The sequence below is a fragment of the Engystomops pustulosus genome, chromosome 2 (assembly GCF_040894005.1).
Source record: "Engystomops pustulosus chromosome 2, aEngPut4.maternal, whole genome shotgun sequence".
Classification (NCBI taxonomy): domain Eukaryota; kingdom Metazoa; phylum Chordata; class Amphibia; order Anura; family Leptodactylidae; genus Engystomops; species Engystomops pustulosus.
Window position 1 is genome coordinate 168,641,217 of NC_092412.1, and position 16,162 is coordinate 168,657,378.

Below are 16,162 nucleotides of genomic sequence, written 5' to 3' on the forward strand. Positions count from 1 at the left end.
GGTGGGGATGCGAGGGAAGCGGTTCCGGGTGCCTTCTCTGCCAGCAGTAGCCGGGTCTGCGGCTGTGTGTGCGAGTCAGCAGGGGAGTGCTGAGCTCTCACGATGTGGGGACTTTCTCCCCTATTCTCCTTACCCCTCCGCTGTGGCTGACTGGTGCACTGCTGCTGCAAGTGCGGTGTCACACGTGGCGAAGATGGCGGCGGGTCTCCTCTGGAGCAGGCCGGGTTCGGAGATAACGAGCGCTGCTGACGCGGTGAGAAGTAGCTTCTGATCGGTGTGGCTGACACTGATCTACTCTGCAGGCGTTTAGAGGCCCTGTTAGCCCCTGATTTCCCCATAGCTCGGGCTGTAAATGTCCCTGCACGGAGCTCTGTTCAGCCACGTCCGTTCGCCATCTTGCCTGGCTCTGCCCCCCAAAGTTGAAGGTGGGGAGTAAAAAATGGAAATGAAAATACAGGAAAGGGCCCGGCCCTTTAAATTTTCAGTGGGGATGTGCGCGCACGGCAGTACGGGGAAGAGCAGGAGCCGGGAGAGGTGAGTGACGTGACCTGGTGTCTATACAATTTAAAACTGTAACAAAGCAGGGAGTAAAAAGTTCCTGCTTAAATTGTGGCTTTGGCACTTTGCAAAAAATATGTGGGTTTTGGTTGTAGTTTGGGCACTCTGTGTCTAAAAGTTTTATGCCATTACCACCTCATCTTATTCTCGTCTGGGCATTCACATTCTGTTTCATTAATCTGAATGATTTTAATTCATTTTCCATATATAAACATTTATTCATTTAGATGTTATTAAAAAAAAATTTACTTGTGGGAAGATAATTTCTCATAAATGTAGTCGTATGGTAAGTAAGTGGAATACTGGCTGGTTCCCTTTAAACAGCAAACATGCCTTTTCCTTATTTCTGTTCATTTTTTTTATTTAGGTCAAGTGCTATCTCTGTAGTAAAGATTCTAAGGGTACTCAGAGTTTTACGTCCTCTTCGAGCCATAAATCGTGCTAAAGGTCTCAAGGTAGGTGATATACAGTTATAATTTTTAACTTCTTTCTTTTTCTTTTTGTATCAATACCTAACTTTTTCTAGATCTCTTCTTGCTGTCAATAACTTGATTATGACCACCCACTATCTTTTGATATTTTAAAAGCTTCAGGACATTGTAACACATCCATTATAATATACACCCTCCCCAATACCATTTTTTTTCTTGGTCCTCTGTGTTCTCCAGGGTGGTACACCACATTGTTTACTTCCTGTCTCACTTTGTGTACAGGCGGTCCCCTGCTTAAAGGGGTATTCCCACCTCGGAATTCACATTCAATTTAATTAATCTGCCATTTATGTACATTTCTTCAAAAAGTTGTTATTAAAAAAAAAATTACCTGTGTGAAAATGTAGACTGTGTCCTTGGATACAACTACCTCTGCTGAAGTGATTGCACAAAGAAACAAAAAGTTTTTGTATATGAAATGTCTGGGAGTTACTGCATGTTCCACAGCCGGCCTGTGGTAATGATCACTGAATCCAGGAAGTCAGGCAAGGCTCAACAGTGCATGGCTGGCCAACGCTGCCTGAGTGCAAGGTTGGTCATATCTGAGAAAGCTATTTTGTTTCTAAGGGTCAACATGGCTACATTTATGAGAAATTATCTTCACACAGGAACATTTTTTTTAACATCCAATTGAAAAAATGTTTACATATGGCAAATTAATTAAATTAAATGTAAATGCCCAGATTGGAATACCCCTTTAACCCTTTAAAGTCAAAACACTTTTTCGTTTTTGCATTCTCATTTTTCACTCTCCACCTTAAAAATATAACTTATTCATTTTTCCATGTAAAGAGCTGTGTGAGGGCTTGTTTTGTGTGTAATGAATTGTACTTCATAGTGACGTTATGTAATATTCCATTCCGTGTACTGGGAAGCAGGAGAAAAATTCCAAATCCAGTGAAATTTGTGAAAAGGCCATTTGCAGCGTTTTCTTGTTGGCTTGGATTTTACAACTTTCACTGCGTGCCCCAAATGACATGTCTACCTTATTCTTTGGGTTGGTAAAATCATGGGGATACCACATTTTTATAGATTTGATAATATTTTCATACATTAACAAGAATTAAAACCTTTAGTACAAAAAAAAACTATTGTTAGGCTATCTTCTGTCTCTAAAAACCTTTTCATATTTTGGTGTACATAGCTGTGGGTGGTGTTATTTTTTGCGACTTTTGATGACATTTTCAATGCTTCTATATTTAGGACTGTACGGCCTTCTGATCACTTTTATTGAATTATTTTTCAAAATGGCAAAAAAGTGCCATTTTCTACTTTGCTATTTTCCGTAATGAGGTTGAATACAGTGAAAAACCATTATTATATTTTGATAGATTCAGATGCGGCGATACCTAATGTGTTTATGATTTTTTACTTTAACCTTATGTTGTCTAATTGATCCTACCATAAACTGCCATACTACAGTATAGCAGTATATGGGGATTTTCCTCCTCATTCATTACAATGTGCAAATTGCATATTGTAATGAAAAGGTTAAAATGAGACAGAGTATGTAAGTTGTCTGTAATGAAGCTTTATTGATAATCCTTGGTCCCATTACAGAAAAACATTTTGAAGCTCCATTTGTCACTGGGGCTTCATTTTTCACATTTTTTGTAAAATCACCAAAAGCCGTATTTAGATGGACCTGCTCAACTTCTAATTGACACTGAGAGGCCTAAATAATAGTGAGACTCGTAAATTACCCCATTGTGGAAACTACACCCCTCAACGTATGAAAAAACACTTTTAAGAAGTTTGTTGACGCTTTACGTGTTTTATAGGGGTTAAAACAAAATGGAGGTGCAGTCTGCAAATTGTAATATTTTTTCAAAATACACCCATTTTGGGTGGAAAATTAAACATTTACAATGGATTAAATGAATAATGTTTGTTACCCAATCTCTCCCGAGTACACGGATACTCTATATGTGGTGGTGACCTGCTGTATGGGTGCACGGCCGGGCATAGAAGGGAAGGAGGCGCCATCCAGATCAGATTTGCTTTGTCACATTGTACAGGCTATAATTTTTTTCTTTTTTTTAATGTGAACCTATAGGGGCTTATTTCTTTTGCCACATGAGATGCACTTTTCTGGTACGTAATTTGGGGGAATCTATAGGCTAATTGGTCAGATTTTATTAACTCTTTGTTGGTGGAGGAAATGAAAATCATCACTTTTCAGGAAGATTTTTATGGGTTTTTTTTTGGCCGTTTACCATACCATAAAAATAGTATATTATTTTTATTCTATGGGTCGCCACGATTACAAAAAGACCTCATTTATATAGATTTTTTATTTTTTCCCATTTTTACTGAATAAAAAGTAATTTGGCAAAAATGTTGTTAATTTTAGCATCACCGTCTTTCATATGCATAACTTTTTTATTTTTCGCCTCACAAATCTGTTTAAGGGCTTATTTTTTGCAAGAAGGATTGTTCTTTTAGTAGTCTTATTTTAGAGTGCATAACATTTTTTAAATCACTTTTTAGAGCATGTGGGGGTTTTGTGTATTTTATTCAATTGTACTGAATAAAAACCAATTTGGAGAAAATCTTGTTCATTTTAGCATCACCATCTTTTCATATGCATAACTTTTTTATTTTTCGGCTGACAAATCTGGTTAGGGGCTTATTTTTTGCAAGAAGAGATGTTCTTTTTAGTGGGCTTATTTTGGAGTGCATAACATTTTTTAAATTACTTTTTAGAGCATTTTTTAATAGGGTATTAATTAAAAAGGATCTTTTTTCGGAACGTTTTTGCATTTTTTTTCTGCGGCGTGTACCGTGCAGGTCCAGTAACGATTCTGTTTTATTATACAGATTGTTACGGATGCGCCAATACCAAATATGTGGGGGGGTTTTTTAGTGTTTTTGTGTTTTTTATACTTTATTAAGTGTTTTTATAGGAAAGTGACATTTTAGGGGCTTATATTTTAATGCATTTATTTTTTATTTATTCTAATGTATTGACTTTAGTGTTTTTGACTTTTTTTTTAATTATACATACTTGAACTTGAACCAGTGATGCACTGATCACTGGTTCAAGTTCAATACACTGCTCTACAATACTATTTTATTGTAGAGCAGTGTAAACTGTCTGAGCATGAAGGCGCATGCTCAGACAGTTTACAGTCAGACCCGGAAGGGGTCTGACTGCCAGGGAGACCGGCAGCTCTGGGGCACATGCCAGTCCTCGGAGCTGCCCAGAAGTGGATCGGATCCCCCGGTAATCAGCACGGGGGATCCGATCCACAGCGCAAAAACCCTTACACGTCGCGGTCATGCTTGACCGCGGCGTGTAAGGGGTTAACACCCGCGATCGGAGCCGGCTCCGATCACGGGTGTTAGCGCAGGCTTCTGGTGCTGGCTCCGTTCGTGAGCCGGTGCCAGAAGCAGGACGTTATAGAACGTCCCCGTGCGCTAAGTATCTAGCCCCGGGGACGTACTATAACGTCCTGGTGCGCCTAGGGGTTAAAGATTCCATCTTAAAATTCCTGTTTGTGTTGTGTAATATTTCGTTAATAGTGGGTAACACAGGCAATTTCCAGTTTTTTGCTATTAGATTTCTAGTTGTATTTAGTAAGTGAGAAATAATTGCTAGATGTGGTATAGATCTGTCTTCTTTTTTATTTCTTTGTTGTCGAAGAATTCGCCATATAGAGTTTTTGTTTTATTTATTGATATTGTTATGTTTTGCAAGTATTCACGCAGCCGGAGATATTTATAGAAATCTGCTTTGGGAATATTGTATTTTTCTCTTAGAGCCATTAGAGTAGATATTGTCTGTTTTACTTATACCTGAAGTTATCCAATTAGTATAGTTCATTTTGGGTACAAGTCTATGTATTGATTCCATGGGTAGCTCCAATAAATTAAGCGGAATCAGATCTCTAGTAAGAACGTCTTTATTCCATAAGTTTAGTCCTGCTTTGATTGTAGGGGAGGAACATTTAGGGAATCTTTTAGTTATTGCTATTTGCAATAATAATGACTGTATATTTGATTGGTTCATTATATCTGTTTCTATTTTAACCCATTCCACCAGGATTTTATTTGGTCTAGTAATGTTGCATTGTAGTAAGCTTTAATGAATGGACTACTTAGTCCGCCTTTGTTAGGAGGAAGATGTAATATTTTAGCGGCAATCCTAGCTTTTTGTGCCTTCCATATGTATTTCTGTATAATTTGTTGTATATGAGATATTCTGTATAATGGGACAAAAATAGGTACATTTCTAAAAAAGTACAATATTTTTGGTAATAGTAACATCTGTGTTGCTCCAATTCTACCTAACCAAGATATTGGATAATATGAAAATGCTTGTATATCTTTCTGTAGTTGATTAATTAATATAGAGTAATTTGTTGGCATTAGGAGTTTGGTAGGATAAGTTAATGTTATACCAATGTATGGGATTTTTCCCTCGGTCCAAACAAATGGAAATGTGTTCTCTAATTCTTTTTATATATTTTGGGTTAATGCCCATGTTCAGGATTAAAGATTTAGATTTGTTATTTTTGTAGTAACTTATAGAACTAAAGTTTTCAAGAATTTTATTTAGTTTGGGTAAGGTATTTTCTGGGGAGGTTAACCATATAATCACATTGTCTGCAAAGAGACCAATTCTATGATCAGTCGTTCATATGTGAATACCTTTAATATGTGGAGAGTTCCTTATATGTTGTGGTAATGGTTCCATGAATAGTGTAAAAATTAATGGTGAAAGGGGACATCCCTGGTGGGTTCCGTTAGTTATTGTGAAATAATCATAGATGGATCCGGATGTTCTTGCAGTTGGATTAATAAAAGTCTGGTGGCATCTAGAGTTTGCAGTCCCTTCACAAATCCCACTTGGTCGTGGTGGACCAACTCAGGGATATTATCCGATAGTCTACTGGCTAGAGTTTTTGAATATATCTTTGGGTCCGAGTTTAGTAAAGATATAGGCCTAAAGTTGGCCAGGCAGTCTGGTGGTTTCCCTGGTTTGGGTAATGTAATTATTACTGCTTCTAACATTTTGTTAGGGAATTGTTGGGTACTTTAGTGGGGTGTGGTAGCTGTTTCAGGAATTTTTTATAAAAATTGTTTGTGAGCCCGTCTGGGCCAGGGGATTTTTTTTTTGTTTAGTGATGATATTACTTTAGTAATTTCTTCATCTGAATAGGGTTTAGCTAATATTGTTTCATATTTCTGAGCTACTGAGGGTAGCCTAGCTTGTTTCAAAAAGGATTTGATGTCATCTTCACCTGGTTGGGGGGTTGATGAGTCGTTTTTGAGATTATATAGTTTGGAATAATATTTGGCGAATTTGTTTGCTATATTTTGTGGGTACATTATTTCCTTATTGTCCAAAGATAAAATCTAAGGAATTTTGGATTTAAGTATTTGGGATGTAAGTTGTTTGATTAATAGTGCACCAGATTTATTACCTTGCCAGTAATGTTCTAATTTTAGCCTTTGAATGGCTAATTCATGTTTGGCTAGGTTTTCTTCAGTATTTCCTTCAGTCTTTCTTGTGAGAAAGATAATTTGTTCTTTCTGTGTAATTCTGCTAATTTAGTATTAATTTGGTAAAGTTGTTGTTTTTTTTTGCGTTTCTTCTTGTGCTGCTATTCCCATATAGTGGCCTCTTACTGAGTTCTTAAGGGCGCACCATAGTTTGCTATCCGAAATACAGTGGTTGTTGTTAAGTTCAAAGAATTCTTTAATATAGGCTACTGTTTGTTCTGTAAAATGTTTATTTTGGAGAATAAAGTTATTTAGTCGCCATAATGAGTTGGGAGATGTGCTGTATTGTTCATTAATTTTTAAAGTTATAGGGGCATGATCAGACCATGTGATAGTATGAATATTAGAGTTGACTATTCTGTGTAGAAGAAATTTGTCTGTTAAAAAGAAATCAATCCTTGTGTATGTTTTGTGGCGGTGTGAGTAAAAGGGAAAATCTTTGTCTAGAGGATGTTGTGCTCTCCATACATCATAAAGATCATGTTTAATGAATTAATTCCGGTAAGAAGGGTGTATCTAATTTCTTCTTGTTGGAGGTGGAATCTACTGTAGGCCACATTGTAGTATTGAAATCTCCGACTATTATAGTTGATTTTGTTTTGTTTTTTATAATTTTTAATAGATAAAAGAATTTCTTTTGTTTACTGTTTGGTGCATATATTGTGATTAGTGTATATGCTATATTATTGATAATGCAATCAAGAATAATACTTCTCCTTTTCTCGTCAGCTACTCCCCCTTTTTTATCGGGTGCTGGGGCTGTAAACATATGAGTGTAATTTTTATTTTTTAGTCTGACTAAATCTTGGGTTTGTAGGTGGGTTTCCTAAAGGCATAGTACATCTGCCTTGTGGAGCATTTAATGAGAGGATGTTAAATATAATTGATTATTAAAAAATGTGTGATATTCTGGCACCTGATGTGTTTTATCTGATGTTTTCTTTAGTACATAGTATAGGAAGACAAAAGGCACTAGCATGCTAAACATAAAATATTGTAAACAACTTAAACAGAGTGGCCAGCTAGGTAGCCTGTAAGTTCCATGGCTGAGCATTAACACTACGTGGCTGCAGGCCTTACAGCTTGATCGAGTTTTCAACTCCTGTCGTTGGTCCTTATTGATATATGACATAAGGTATATTTATATATATGTGTAAAATTAAAACAATTTTAAACCGGAGAAAAGTCCAGTCTTCTTATTAAGAAAACAAATGTCTTTAAACTATACAAAATTTTTAAATGATAAGTTGTTAGAAAGGGGATTATTTACGCTTTGGACATCGCTAGAATTTATGTCTCACCATCCTTGTCACATCGTCTTCCTCTTGCTGCGGGAAACTGTGATCCATTCTTCTGTCAGGTGATGAGGTGATGTATTTTTGTTGTTAAATCTTCTTCTGTGGTCAGTTTCCATTCACTTTCAGAGTTTGAGAGCTTCTTCTGGTAAATTGGCCATTTGTTTAAAACCATTTTTGGTAAAAATTAGCTTGACTGGGAATCCCCATTTATACACCACATTGTTGTCACGTAGGATTTTTGTGCTTGTATTAAATTCTCTTCTTCTGGTGAGGGTAGCTGCTGATAGGTCTTTGGAAAAAGCAATATTCTGGAACCTTTCTGGAAGTTGCAGATTATTCCATTATTTTTTCCTTGATGTGGTAGAAATGTATTCTTGCTATTACAACCTTTGGTACAGCTTGAGGGAGAGATTTGGGTTTGGGCAGGTGGTGTGCTCTATCTATTGTTAAGTCACATGCTGATGCATTGAGGAGTAAATTAGCAAACATGTCTGTTAGAAAATCGGACAGGTTCTCTGTCTTAACGCTTTCTGGTATTCTTCTGAATCTGATGTTATTCCTTCTGGAACAATCTTCTATGTCTGCTATTTTGTTTCTGTGAGATGAGATCTCTTCCTCGACTGATTTGGCAATATCTATCTCATTATGCGCCGAGGTTATCTCTGCCATTTTGTTTTCAATATGAGATGTTCTGTTGCCCAATCCTGCTATTTCTTGTTGTAGATTAGAGAAAATTGAATGGAGTTCAGTATGTATGGATAGCTTTAAGTTTTGCAATTAGTGCCCTCATCATGTTTTCTGTAATGGGGTTGCTCTGAGATGTTATGCTGCTTTCTTTAATTAACCCTTGTGATGTGGCTGAGGATTCGTGTTCAGCACGTGCTTTCCCCTTTATACTGGCTGTTTTTGACATACTGCTTATAGGGGACTGTGCTTGGGCTGCTACTGCAGATATAGCAGAGGTCATACTTGTTGGCAGTGAGAGTATGGGTGAATGATTTACTCACATTAGCGGGAGATGAACCTCTGCTGTTGTGGGAACGATTTTCCTATTCCTCCATTATCGTGCCGGTGCCATTTTGTGGTGACTGTATCGCTGGTTCCTTTGAGCAGAGCTTTGCTGGGCTCTTTTTTCACTTTTCTTTGCTGTCCTCAGCACTGGGGTCATCTCCCACGGCTTTCGCTGTCGTGGGTGTGGCAGGACCAATGGGGCTATTGTTGTGTGCCGCTTTTTCAGTGCTGCGGCCTCGGTGCTCCCCGCTCAAGCGTCTTGCACCATGCCCCCTCAAAAGGTGGCTATTTTGAAGGTCCTAGAATATGAGACATATTTTCAGTTGTTTCACAGTTTTTTGTTAAGTTGCAATTTTTTCAGAGGCATAACCTTGACATTTTTGGTTAATGGATGTAGGGCCCAGCATTATGAGAAGATTGCACAGCCTTCGGGAGACTTGCCGTACTACAAGGCTGCTAGTACTGAAGTACTTTTTATGCGAAGTATTATTAAGGCACGCGTTGGCAATTGGGTAAAGTAGGTGCTCTCCGATATGTGTCCATTTTGGGAGAATGGATTGCAACCCACGGTCTTTTCCCACAAGATACTAGTGTTTTTTCAGTGATTGGTTGCCATGGGCAACTAGAAATATTGTGACTTTCAGACAGTTTGATAAATCTGCCACTTTATGTCGCATTTACTTCTGCATTTACTTCTTCAAGGGAAAGGAGGATATTCTCTGCCGAACTAGGGAGCTTAAAGATATTACATTCCGTGGCTCCTTAGTCATCGTGCTTCCGGACCTGGCAAGAAGAACCTTTCAGTTGCGGAGAGCCCTACATCCCTTACTGGCTAAATTAAAATCTAGGGACATTCCATATAGATGGGGCTACCCGTTCCAACTAATTGCAAAGAAGAATGGGAGGTCAGCTGTGTTCAGATCCTTAGGAGATCTTCCCAAATTTCTGGGGACCTTTGAACTCCCACACATTGCTATTCCTGATTGGCCACTTGTTAAGTCAGCTCTGGTGCTAACCAGCAGGGAGAAAAGGGGTCCAGGCAAGCCTACTAGTCCATCTGCTGGGACTTGATGCGGTTGGTGTACAGCTTAAGCATATCTCAATTGGAGCTTGTCATAATTCACTGATTCACTGATTAGTTTATGCCACTTCTTTGTTGTTTTTACCTTTATTGTGTTGATCCCACTCAGCTCTGCCCCTCAACAGTGGGTTTAGCTGCTTGAGATTTTAGTTGTACCATTAATAGTTTATTATCACACAGTTTATATATCCTCTTAGAGGATCACTATATCTTATACAGGTATGTTCCGGGAGACTCACCCTCCATTGGTCCCCCCCCCCTTGGGTTTGTGCCTGACACCGACTTGGCTTACTTTGTCTCCCTTTAGGTTTACCGAGCTCCCTCGGATCTCAGGTTGTACAATGTTGTATAGTTATTTTGTTTGTTCTTGTCCCCCCTACGATATTCAAACCTGAGAAACACAGTCAAATATTATACCGTTTACATAAACGGAGGGTGTTAGTGGGTATGTTTCAAGAAATGCACTTCAAAGTATTCCAAATACTCAGTATTCCAAAGTGTTATTTCACTATTCTAAAGTGTTATAGTAAATATTATCCAACCTGGTATCATTGCCCACACCCAACACAGAAGCTTTGTGGAGTTTCTATAGCTTTTCATAAGTCATTTAAACCTTCTGTATTGGCCTCTGAACTGGACCTTGAGGGACGCTTTTTATTTCTCAAGGTTGATTATCTTGGAAACGTTTTCACGTTTGCAAATGTTTATTTTTCTAACCAGTGTCAAGTTGCATTCGGCTTAGGAGTCTCGAACAATCTGGCCGACTTCTCCAATGGCTCCACTTTTATTCTAGGAGGTGACTTAAATGTGCCCCTCGAACCTTCTCTCGATGCCATTTGTAGATTGAGGCATGCCTTACTTGGTCTTAGACTGACTGATTTTTGTACAGTCACCATTCAAACGCACATAATAGCTACGGTCGGCTGGATTATTTCTTTGTGTCCCATCAACTCTTAGATCGGGGTCCTAGGAGTTCAATCAATCTAGATTGATTGAACTCCTAGGACCCCGATCTAAGAGTTGATGGGACACAAAGAAATAATCCAGGCGACCGTAGCTATTATGCTATGGGTGGTTGGGACATTTAGGAAAACGAAAACAGAATTTTCCAGGAGATTAAATGACAATTTACTCGATTATTCCCTTTGCGAATCAGAGGTTCACAGGGTAATTTCTGAATTTATATATTCACAACAAATTCCCCCCCCCCCTTCGCTGCTTATGTGGGAAACCCTTAAGGGCTCTATACGAGGTGCATTTATGGCACATGGCCCCCGACTTAAGAAAGAAAATTTGGCCAAACTGAAAGCCCTATTTTCCGATTTAGGTACCAAGGAAGCCGCAAACAAGACTACCCCTTCTGAAAACCTAAAAGCTGAAATCTCAGTCCTTAGGCATAAGATTCTTAAGATACTAGACCAAAAGAGCCTGTGCTTTAGAGACAAAATTTAAAAAAGACAATTTTGAGTATAGAGATAAATGTGGGAAAAAGCTAGCTAGAACCTTCCAACCTAGTACATCATTGTACTCTTCCCAAGGCTCTTTTGCACCCCAATCTCTTAGAGCCCGTATATCAGTGATCCCTAAACCAGGAAAGGACCCTAAACAATGCAGCAATTACAGGCCCATATCTCTTATTACTATTGACCTTAAAATCTATTCCAAGATCCTGTCCTTACGTCTCTCACCATTAATTCCAGATCTGGTCCACCCAGAACAGGTAGGTTTTATCCCAGGTCGTGAGGCTAGGGACAACACTTAAAAACATTAACTTTAGCCTCGTGGGCTAGGCGCTTTTGATAGAGTCAATTGGGGTTTCCTGGAGGCCACACTCACTAGGTTGGGCTTGGGGGCGAGGACAAGGAACAGGATCATGGCATTATACAAAAACCCATCGGCCAGTGTTAGAGTAAACGGTTCTGTCTCCCCTCCCTTTCCTATATGCAACGGCACAAGACAGGGATGTCCACTTTCTCCCTTTTTATACATCTTGGTGATGGAATCCCTTGCCTGTGCATTACAGGATTATCAGTCCATCCGGGGCATAGAAATTAAAGGGAAAGTCATATAAATTCTCGCTGTCCAGTAGTCAGTCTCCCAAATATCATGGGAGAGTTTGAGGCATACAGCAAAGTTTGCAATTTTAAGGTGAACATCCAAAAATCTAAGATTTTGAACAGCTCACTATTGGGGTCACCGGTTTCCTCCTTGTCCTCGTCCCTCTCCTTCACATGGGTTAAATGTCATATTAAATACTTGGGGGTTCATATTCCAGCCGACCCAAACTCCTTTAATTTGCTCCTTTACTTTGTTTTATAGAAACCAAGCTTAAATCATGGAGCTCCCTTTCTCTATCCTGGTTTGGCAGAATGAACTCGCTTAAAAAAGATTCCCTCCCCAAGATCCTTTACATTTTTCAAACTGTGCACATTGACATCGTATGAAGAAGGTCTGAGTATCAGTAAAGTCCAATGGTAAACTTCTCGCCCTGCGAGTAGCTCACATCAAGATGTCAGATCCTGTCCTGAAGTTTTCACCCGGAATGGCTGGTCAGCATTGCAGCACTCCACGCTCACCCGCTATCATACCGCCAAATTTCTTCCCCCCGGACTGGGTTGCTGCCTTCAGGGAGCAAGAAGACCACCGCCGCTCTGGTGTAGCTCTGAGATAAAAAACACCGGGTCTGCATCTGCGTAAGCACCGGTGACTTCCTTTGCCGCTATACGTCCGGCACACCGGTTAGAGCATGCTGTAACCATACTTAAATACTTAGGGTACCATACTTAAATACTTAAATACTTCTTTCTTGATGCGTTTACGTAAAACAGCCACTAAGTTTTTTTTGGTTTAAATCCTCTCCTTGGATAAAACACAGTATCCTGACGAGACATAAAGTCTGGAGGGGCAGGGCTTTGGAGTGCCCTCTGGGATCTTTATAAGAGGATCTGTGGATTCACAAGACGACTCAAAGACATCAAGAGAGGTCTATTACGACATTTCCTGGCGGCGATGAGATTGGTAATTCCCAGGCCATGGAAAACCACTTACCCACCAGGTTATTGTGGGTTGAGGAAGTGGATCGAATCAGACGCATGGAATAACTTAGGGCACTAGATAATAACCAAATAGATATATATATATTATAAGAATTGGTATAAATGGGTTACATTCAGGAATCGCCCGTCCTATCTGCTTGGCTTCAGGCGTCTCAACAGAAAAGGGCACTTTATTAGCAATTATTTGCTAAGTTCTTTCTCCCAATTTATCTGTATTGTTTGGTTGTAACTGTTTTTAGAGCCAGAGGCCTACTTGAATATGCTCCACTTCTATAACTCAGTATGGGGCTGCGACCCGAACATGTGCCTTCTGGGCCTTCTGCTCTTTCACTGTTTATTGTGTTTTTCAATAAAATAATAATTGAACCATAAAAATTCTGTTGCTTGAACCAGGCATCAGCCGCCATCTTTTATACAAAGTCCAAAGTGAAAGTAACTGCAGAGAAGTCTGGAGCTTGGTATATATCTGGTGTTTGCTGGATATCTGATTGGAGGAGAACATTAGGATGGATAAGTAAAGAGAGAGTTAAGATTTCATGCATTTAGGGAGTGTGATAGGCTTTCATAAAAAAAGATGGGTTTTAAGAGCACGTTTGAAATTTTGGAGGTTGAGTATTAGTCTGATAGTCCTGGAAAGTACATTCCAGAGAAATGGTACAGAAGTGGTGGTCTTCCCAACCAAGGATTGCAAGAACCACCTTGATATGTAGGAAACAACAAGGGGGATTGCGGCTACCAGATTGCAAAGGGTTTTTCCTGGCCTCTTCTGTGTTAGACTGGTTTCACAACAGGGACAACACAAGCTATGGGTATGACTTGAATAACATTTGTCCAGGTCACCTATCACGACCCTCCCATGGTCTAAAAAGTATACCACGGCCTCCACTCTCTTCAAAGCTTGCCGTAAGTACAGGTACAGAGCCCCTTTTGGTAACAAGTGTGTAAGTTGATTGCTACTCTGATGGGCCATCAACTGGAGGATGCCCCGGCAATATTGCTGCTTTCTATCCTCCCTGCCTCAATTACTAAAGCCAAGAAGTCCTTAATGGGATTTATGCTGATTGATGCATGATCACTCATTCCTAGGTTATGGAAAACCACCCAAGCCCCCATAGTGCATTGGTTTGGTGAGAGAACCCTTTCCGCAGGTTAGAAAAACTTACTGCCGAAACTCATAATGGCCAAAAAACTTCACTGACTGACTTCACTACCTTTTCGTAATAGTCCTAATGCAGGGAGCGGGACCACTGCTTTTCCCGTGGGCGACAGTCAGCAGGCCGGATGCAGGAACCCCTCTTTCGTGAGGTGGCAGCTGAGGGGTCAACGTAGTGGCCCACGCAGAGGCTTCAAGATGGCGGGTCCCTCGAGTGGTGTTCTGCTTCTTAGGGTGATTTGCTAGCTCTAGGGTCACAGTGGCTAGCGGGTTAATCCCACCAATCTCTGTAGTCTGCTGGATGATGTGGGGCTCACTGTAGTGTCAGAAGGGAGTGTGGATTGGTGTAACCCCCAGGGCAAACACCCGGCTTATAATCTCCTGGTTAATAGGTGGTGAATCGGGGTGCCCTTGATGTTAAAATAAGAACCAGGAGGCAGGAGTGATGATCCAACAGGCCCAGCTCACGGCTCAGTTTACTTCAACTAATCACTCCCTGGCCACGCCCCAAATTTTAGCCATATTATAATAATAAAAATCATCTCAATAAAAAAAAAAAAAAATCCTCATTGGGATTTGAACCTAGAACCTGCAGTGTCCATGTACAATAATGTCTCAGTGCCTCAACCAACTGAGCTATAACCTATTATCTAGGTGTAGAATTTTGGTAACTAAGAACTATGACTATTGTTACACTGTGACACAGATTTAATGCTTTGGTATATATAGAGAGGGATCTTCTCAGAGATTATTGTAATTATTGAGACTATTATTATTATTATTATTATTATTATTATGGAGATTATTATTATTATTGAGATGATTATTATTATTTTTACTATTATTAATAATCGTCTCCATAATAATAAAAATAATAAAATTTATAATAATAATAATAGTTTCAATAATTAACATAAATAATCTCCCTCTCTATATATCAGTGCAGTAAGTCTGTGTCACAGTGTAACACTGGCAGATAGCACTTCTTAGTTACCAGAAATCCTCAGCTCTGTATCACTGGGCTTATAGCTCAGTTAGTTAAGCTCCTGTCTGCAGCGCGGAGGATCCCAGGTCGAATTTCAGCCTGGGCAAAACTTTATTTAATTTAATTAAATAAAGAGCTTGTGTCTGGGGAAGCCCAGGAGACCATAGTTGGGCAGATATTGATCTGACCTGATGACGTGGTCCCTGCTCTCTCCGCTAAGCCCGACACTTCTCTGAAAAGGATTCCCTGCCCGATGTCTGCTCTGGGGAACCCTAGGAGATGCAGTGACCATATATGGACAGATGCTGATCTGAAGCTGATGACGTGGTCCCTGCTCTCCGCTAAGCCCGACACTTCTCTGAAAAGGATTCCCTCCCGATGTCTGCAGAAGCCATTCTGTACTGTGAGTTCAGGCTTTCAAAGTATTTACTATGCGGACACAGCGCGGGACACAGCGGGACCTGGGGGGAAAATCTGTGACAATCTCATAGCTGCCCGTGACGCGGGGCAGAGGTAAGAAAAACGGGACTTTCCCGGCAAAATCGGGACGGTTGGGAGCTATGGATATTTTGCCTGTGGTCAAGCTCCTGCTGCTGTGTCAGGCTGACACTCTCCTCACTCTCAGCACACACTCACTGAATGAGGACACACTCACTGAGCACATGTCTGGGGGGGGGTCCCTTCCTTATATACTCTGCTTTGACATTCAGAATATTAGGTAACTCCTAAATATACAGGTTCTACCTCCCAACCTAGCAGGGCTTGAAGCTTAAAGTGGTACAACCAATTTACATAGCATACATGGATCATGACATAGGAACATGGATAATGCAATGGGAACAGTGTTATCACATTATACACAGTGCACTTCAGTACTAAACATCACATTAATAAACATTAACCCTCTCACTGATGTGGAGGGGCCCAAAGGTGTACTTTGGGATACTACATATTTCCCCCCTTGTTGACATAAGCCGTCCCAGCGATGTCTTCCTCTCTGGAACTCCTGTAAGAGAGAACA

General features: G+C 40.0%; 1 protein-coding gene across 2 annotated transcripts in view; it reads left to right on the forward strand.

Annotated features, from left to right (window-relative positions):
• Positions 1–16,162, forward strand: part of CACNA1S (calcium voltage-gated channel subunit alpha1 S) — an 817,957-nt gene that overhangs the window by 348,028 nt on the left and 453,767 nt on the right. The window contains exon 22 of one of the 2 annotated variants that reach the window (XM_072137243.1): positions 926–1,013. The exons of the other annotated variant lie outside the window; for it this stretch is intronic. Coding sequence (XP_071993344.1) covers positions 926–1,013 — 88 coding nt within the window. The remainder of the gene's footprint in view (positions 1–925; positions 1,014–16,162) is intronic. 2 annotated transcript variants of the gene reach the window in all.